The sequence below is a fragment of the Gadus macrocephalus genome, chromosome 1, assembly GCF_031168955.1.
Source record: "Gadus macrocephalus chromosome 1, ASM3116895v1".
NCBI lineage: Eukaryota > Metazoa > Chordata > Actinopteri > Gadiformes > Gadidae > Gadus > Gadus macrocephalus.
Window position 1 is genome coordinate 3,989,492 of NC_082382.1, and position 7,500 is coordinate 3,996,991.

Below are 7,500 nucleotides of genomic sequence, written 5' to 3' on the forward strand. Positions count from 1 at the left end.
CCCAATTATTTTCAATTGACCCCCTCTCCTTGCTGGAGGTTTGTCGTGGTCTCCTCCATTATGCTAGGGCTTGATGGGAGCGGAGGGTCAGAGGACATTCTTCACCTTCTCTTTCACATAACAGGGGGTTAAGTCAGGCCTCAATGGCCTGTCAGAAGCAGCTGTGTTGTACCAATCACTTCTTAAGAACAAGCATGATTAGAGCCACCGGACACACTCTCTGGCCGGAAGAAATGCACGCGCATAAAACAACACAATAACAAAACGCTCCCAAATAGCAACCTATCATCTGACTTTATGCAAACTATTTAATACCTCTGTGTGCTTTTACATCACATCCTCACATCTCCTCTAACGGCCAATGAGCATGCAAGCTGAAACACAAATTGGTCGACAAACACATTTCCAACACGCAAAGGGAAAGCACAATGATACGTTAGCTATTTAACATGTGGTGTCGCTATCGTCTGTAGCCAGATTGCTAACTATGTCTAACCACACATCGATGTGTGCGTTTGTCCTCCCGCCATTCTGTGTTTTCTAAACCTGTTCTCCTCCTGTTGGCTGTCTTCTTCCTCTGCTACTTTCTCTTCCTATTCTTCTTCTTCTTCTTCTGTTCTCTAATTCAGGGCAGAGTTGTTGAGTGAAACTAGTTTCCCCGACTGATTCGCCCTCTCCCCTCACCTTCTTATCGAAGGACTGTCTGCATTCCCACTGCCGCACTCCCAATACAACTCCATCCACCCCAACTTCTGTCTCCATCCTAGAACCCCCCCCACCCAAATACGTGACCCGTGCCCACCCCTCCTTCCCCCACAACAGTGTACTGTATAGGGGCCATGTTATCTTTCCTTCTCACAAGTTTGTCTACAGCTACTTCCCGAAAAAGAAAAAAAACACCCCAAAGTCATTTCAATGTCTCTCCCCTCTTACGTGTTGCTCCGCCCCCCCCCCCCCCCCCTCTGTAAATATGGATCCTTAATATTTATACAGCTTTTATTTTGAAAGATAAATAGAAGCCGGCTTTTCCTTCCTTCACCTCAACCAATGGACTCACTGCACTGCGAGGCCCCATGTTTCACCCTTGACCCTCCATCATTTACTGAACTTTACTTATCTCCACTAAAGAGCTGTTCTCCATCCACTTGTGATTTCACATGTATCCTATGACTTCTGGGTACCTGTTCTGATTTGATGTTTTGTTGAGGTTCTCTCTGTTCTAAGCGGATGTGTCTCGCTGTACAGTGACTGAAACCTGTTTCTTTTTTCCCCTTTTCTGAATTGCAGAGCAAATGTAAAAAGTTCCCCGCCAGAGAAAAGGGAGCAGTACTTGTAGTTTGGGAGAGACTTCTGGCCTTACCATGTTTTATAGATTGTGGCAAGATAAAGAAAACGGTCTTACTGAGAAACGCCCAAACACACAAGCGGACAAACAATTTGAACCAGCTCCAGATGAGGTTTAACCAGCAGCACTCCCTACTCCCCATACCGCTAAACTATTCCACAGTCGTCCCCCCAAAAAAAACATAGAAAGTAAACATGTTGTACTTACTCTGAGAGCCATTCTGAAAGAGAAATGCCTTTCTTTTTGTTTTGCCTTGTCTGTTTTGTTGTCTTCAGGACGGACATTCATTCAGGGTCTTTTTCTAAACACATGTTAAAATGCCCAGGTGTATATCGCACCTGTTATACTCTTTACTCTTTTTTTTTTACTACATATATAATGTTTTACTACTGTGCCTTATAACAAGTGTTTGTGCACAACTCTTTGTGACTACATCGTCACCCAAACCCGACGCATCTGGGGGAGGTGTTGTTTGTCAGTTGCTCCTCTGCAAGTCGTCATTTATTTCTTTATTTAAAAATCTACCGAAAGACACACAATAACCATGTTATCGGCATGTCACGGTGGACTTTATTGTGTAGCTAATCTACCACGTATATACACACACACAACAAAGCGATACCGACGCCACAGTGTGCAGAGAGAAAAGGGGCTTGGTTTTATGTGTAGTCTTTTTTTTGTGTCACCTGGATTGAGGATATGACCAACACAGCTTTTTGTGTATTTTCTTTCTTTTTAATGTTTGGTTTTGTTGTTCAAGTGCCAATTAGTATTTTTTTGTATGAGTGCGCCCTTTGTTTGGTGGTGATGACTTTAGAGACCGTACTGTACGGTGTGCTCCCAGCCTCCCGCGCCACCGGCCACCAGACCTGTACTGAAGGAACGCCTTGTTTTCTGCTGAGTGGAATTGGGTCCAGTATCCCCCCCCCTCCTCTTTCTGATGTCTTCATTTTAATTACCAATGTGATTGTTCTCCCTGTCTAATACTTAGCTCCTCCTGCCCCGTTTGTGTATATGAACTCATTTACAATGTAGCCATTATTGTCTGTTTCTTTTAGAATGAAGTAAACAGGGGAATAAAAAAGGAAATAAAACTGGGATTTGGCTGTGAGTGATTACATCCATTTGTGTTTTCCTCATCTAGTTTGAACTCCTTCGGTCAGTGCTCTCTCCCTTGCTCTCTCTCTCTCTCCCTTTCTCTCTCTCTCTCTCTCTCTCTCTCTCTCTCTCTCTCTCTCTCTCTCTCTCTCTCTCTCTCTCTCTCTCTCTCTCTCTCTCTCTCCCTCCCTCTCTCTCTCTCTCTCTCTCTCTCGCTCGCTCCTTTCTTCCAACAGCAGAGTAACTTCTCTCCTGTTGTTCAGTAATTGCAGACGTGGAATTCCACTTCTGCTTGAGCAGTTTGAGGCACATTCTGAGAGGCTTACTGGCAGAGTTAAACTTGCACACTTTATTACACAGCCAGTTGTACCGTCTCAAACAAACACTGTTGAATGTCTGTTACGTTTAATAACAGGATGGATACTGTCCATTGATAACATTCAGGACATTTTCACTGATGTACAGCTAGCGACAACAAAACCATCCTGTGTACATTTTCATTCTCAACTGTTATTTTGAGCTTATTATAGTTTCAGGTATTATTATTATCAACCCACTAAGACAAAATGTTCCGACCAAAACAAATCAAATAATCTCTATCTGTTAAAGCCTCAATCTTTTTAGTTATATAGAAATATGGTGCTGTATTATATTCACATAAAAAATTATAATTGGACATATTGAATATAGAGAGGGAGAACTTTTCTGGTTCTTTGAGGTAAAAAAACGGACACAAACACATATAGATGTCAGTGAAAATGAAAATCAGTGGTGGTGGGAAAGGAGTGCGGATGTGAATTCTAACACACATCTGAGGTATGCCCGTGCTCACCTAGTTACGTCTTCTCATGTGGTCTGCTTAAAATGGCGTGGCTTTACACCACACAGAAGTTACTCGCAAAACCAAATAAACAGCGCAGCCACAGCCACACAGACGTTTCTTCATCTCACATGTCACATGAGCTTGCCACTTCAGTGGAGAAATACATTTTTTCTTGTTATTAAAGCCATAAATCTCAACGACAATAAAATATGACCACATTTGGAGGTTAAAATTACAGTAAAACTGCAACAGCAATAAACCCACAGTGCAGGATCGTAGCACATAAAAGCACATTAGTGTCCAACAAATTTGAAGAACTCTCACATTTAAGGGACTGAAATCGATGCAGTGGGCTTCTGATGTTATCCTGGACTATATATCTGACATATGAGGCAAAGGGCTTCTACAAATGATAGTTGCCGTCCCTGCTCTGTTCTGCCGCCACAAGCCTGCGTTCTAGGGGTTGGGTTCTTAATTATAACACAGGGCCTGGGATGTACCTCTACATATAAAGTGAGAATACTAGTGCAGTGCAAATAAACAATCAGGTGTTATTAGTTTGTGTGTGTGGATGTGATGGTGTGAGGGTGTGTGGGTGTGTGTGTTTGTGTATGTGTGTATGCGTGTATGTGTTAATGTGTGTATGTGTGTGTGTGTATGTGTGTGTGTGTATGTATGTGTGTGTATGTGTGTGTGTGGATGTGCGGGCATGTCTGTGTGTGTGTGTGTGTGTGAGTGTATGGGTGTATGTGTGTATGTGTGCGCGTGTGTGTGTGTATGTTATTTTTCTTTTTTTTCAGGAGGCTAAGCTGTACTGACTGGTCGAGATTGAAGAGCTAACCAATCAGGAGGTCGGACCTGAAGGGGCTCCCATAAGGCAAGGCAAGGCAACTTTATTTATATAGCACTTTTCATACACAAGGCAGACTCAAAGTGCTTCACATATAAACATTGTCATACAATAAAATAAAATAATAGATAAGTAAAAGAAAACATATGCAAGAAATGAGTAAAATAGAAAGTGCAATGTATTTAAGAGAAAATTAAATTGAAAGTTAAAAAGGCTTTTTAGTAAGTAAAATTGAAAGTGCAATGTATTTAAGATCAGATCAACAGTCTCTCTGGAACCCAAGTCGGGACTACAACCCGACCTAAAGGAACTTGGTCCTTTCTCTGGAACTCCAATCCAGATTCTAGGACTCTAACCCAGACAGAACTTGGACACAAACTCAGGACTCTGACCCAAACTCAGGACTCTAACCTTTATACAAACAAACTCAGGACTCTAACCCTTATACTCAGGACTCTAACCCTTAACAATATTCTAGGACTCTAACCCAGCTTCTAGGACTCTAGCCCAGACCAAAGGCCTTATTCTTATTCTAGGACTCTAACCCAGCTTCTAGGACTCTAGCCCTAGACCAAAGGCCTTATTCAACAAATTCTAGGACTCTAACCCAGCTTCTAGGACTCTAGCCCAGACCAAAAGGACAAACAAACTCAGGACTCTAACCCTTATACAACCTTTCTCTCTGGTATCAGATCATGTATTTTTCTGGTAAAAATAGAAAATAAAGGGAAAGTTAAAAAGGCATTTTAGTAAAATAAAGGTAAAGTATTTAAGATTTAGCAGAAAGCTAAAGCAAACATAAAAGTCTTCAATCTTGTTTTAAAGGTGCTCAGAGTTGGGGCAAGTCTTAAATCCTCAGGGAGTTTATTCCAGCTATTTGTTGCATAGTAACTAAATCCTGCTTTCCCATGTTTCATGTTTACTCTGGGGATAATTAACAGATTGGTCTCAGAAGATCTTAGTGTTCTAGAAGGCTTATGTAGTGGAAGCATATCAGTTAAATATTTTGGGCCTAAACCATGTAGGGATTTATAGGTTAGCAACATGATTTTAAAATCAATTCTCTGACCTACAGGAAGCCAATGTAACGATTTAAGAATTGGTGTAATATGTTCAAATTTTTTGGTCTTTGTTAAAACTCTAGCAGCAGCATTCTGAACAAGCTGAAGCTTCCTTAGAGTTTGTTTTGGGAGACCTGTAAGGAGACCATTGCAGTAATCAAGCTTACTAGTGATAAAGGCATGTACAAGTTTTTGTAAGTCTTCGGTGGACATGAGCCCTCTAAGTCTTGCTACATTTTTAAGGTGATAATATGCAGATTTTGTAACTGATTTGATGTGACTTTCGAAATGTAAATCAGAATCCATGATAACCCCTAGATTTCTGGCTTTGATTGAGGTTTTCAGGGACAGAGAGTGAAGGTGTTGGGTTACTTTAAGCCTTTCCGTTTTAGCACCAAATACAATTATCTCTGTTTTATCCTCATTTAGCTGAAGGAAATTTCGGCACATCCAGTCTTTCACTTGCTCAATGCACTGGCACAGCAGATCTATGGGCCGATAGTCATTTGGTGATAGCGATACATAGATTTGCGTGTCATCAGCATAGCAATGATGGTCAATATTGTTATTATGCATGATTTGCCCTAGTGGGAGTATGTAGATGTTGAATAAAGAGGGTCCTAAGATCGAACCTTGTGGGACTCCACACATCACGTTGGTTGATTCTGATACAAAGTCGCCAATGGAAACAAAGTAGTTCCTATTTTGTAGGTAGGATCTGAACCAATTTAAGACTGTGCCTGAAAGCCCCACCCAGTTTTCTAACCTGTCCAAAAGTATTGTATGGTCTACAGTGTCGAATGCAGCACTGAGGTCTAGTAGCATTAGTATTGAGGTTTTGCCAGAGTCTGTGTTAAGACGGATGTCGTTTACAACTTTAATGAGGGCGGTCTCAGTGCTGTGCAGGGGTCGAAATCCTGATTGGAAGGTGTCATAACAACCAGTTGATGCCAGGAAGTGATTAAGTTGCTGGAGGACAACTTTCTCAATGATTTTGATCTAATGAAGGGTAGATTTGATATTGGTCTGTAGTTGTTAATAATAGAGGTATCTAGGCTCCGCTTTTTTAAAAGGGGTTTAATAACTGCAGTTTTCAGGGCTTTTGGGAAGTTGCCTGACTGGAGAGAGTTGTTAACTATCTGCAATATGCCTATTGCAAGGCAGTCAAAAACATTCTTAAAGAGGTTGGTAGGTAAAGAATCAAGGCAACAGGTGGATGGCTTTAGTTGTGTAACAGTTTCCACAAGAGTTTTAGAGTCAATAACATTAAAGCATGCCATCCCTGCCACGTTACTTTTGCCTGAACAGGGTGGTAGTCCAACATTTTTGTTTGAAGTGGAGATATTGATGGCGCGTCTGATGCCTTCAATTTTATCAGTATAAAAAGCTGCAAACTCATTGCATTTCTGCGTGGAATGGAGATCAGGTGGAATTTGTGTTGGGGGGTTGGTCAGTCTGTCAACAGTTGCAAATAGGGTTTTTGCATTATTAGTATTGGTTTTAATGATATTGGAGAAAAATGTTTCTCTAGCACTTTTTAAGTCTGAATTGTAGGCATGGAGGCTCTCTTTGTAGATATCATGGTGAATATGAAGTTTTGTTTTACGCCAGATGCGTTCAACCTTCCTGCATTCTTTTTTCTGTGCTGTTACAGAAGCAGCTTTTCTCCAGGGTGCCTTTTGCTTTCCAGAAATCGTTTTAACCTTATAAGGTGCAATGACATCCATGACTTTCAAAATTTTCAAATTAAAGTTTTCTACAAGATCATCAGCAGAACATGGGTTGAGAGGTGGTAGTAAGTCTTTCTAAAAAGTACATAAGATTCTTCATTGATATACCGTTTTTTGACAGTATTTGATTTTGTCTGTATGTCGGGAATAAAATATATATTAAAGAAAACACAAAAGTGGTCAGACAAGGAAGGATCAGTCACAGAGAGATCAGAAACATTGAGGCCCTTTGTGATAACCAGGTCTAGAGTGTGCCCCTTACAATGAGTAGTCTCTTTCAAATGTGTCCAAAATGGTAAAAAGTTTTTTTGCACACTTGTCATTCAAATCATCAGTATGAAAATTGAAGTCACCAGTTATAACTAGACAGTCAAAGTCTGTGGAGATGCTAGACAATAATTCTGTGAATTCATCGAAAAAATTTGCAGAGTATGTGGGTGGCCTGTAAATAATTAATAGGAGAACTCTGGGGGAGCATTTCAATACAGCACAAAGGTATTCGAATGATGGAAAATCACCAAATAACATCTGTTTCCCCTGAAAAACATTTTTAAATATAACAGCAACCCCTCCACCTCTTTTTCCAGATCTAC

The 7,500-nt window shown here is 40.8% G+C and overlaps 1 protein-coding gene and 1 long non-coding RNA gene across 3 annotated transcripts in view; one reads left to right on the forward strand and one right to left on the reverse strand.

Annotated features, from left to right (window-relative positions):
- cldn19 (claudin 19) overlaps nucleotides 1-2,439 on the forward strand; it is a 15,442-nt gene extending 13,003 nt beyond the window's left edge. The window contains exon 5 of one of the 2 annotated variants that reach the window (XM_060063275.1): nucleotides 1,288-2,439. In XM_060063275.1, coding sequence (XP_059919258.1) covers nucleotides 1,288-1,336 — 49 coding nt within the window. In that variant the 3' untranslated portion in view covers nucleotides 1,337-2,439. Of the gene's footprint in view, nucleotides 1-629 lie in introns of both variants that reach the window. The other variant, XM_060063282.1, reaches the window with a different exon arrangement.
- A 1,705-nt stretch (nucleotides 2,440-4,144) lies between these two features.
- Nucleotides 4,145-4,676, reverse strand: LOC132466208 (uncharacterized). Its single transcript, XR_009527773.1, has 2 exons — nucleotides 4,585-4,676; nucleotides 4,145-4,426 (listed from the first exon to the last, which is right to left on the reverse strand). It is a non-coding gene; the product is annotated as an uncharacterized LOC132466208 (long non-coding RNA).
- Between the last annotated feature and the right edge of the window lie 2,824 nt (nucleotides 4,677-7,500).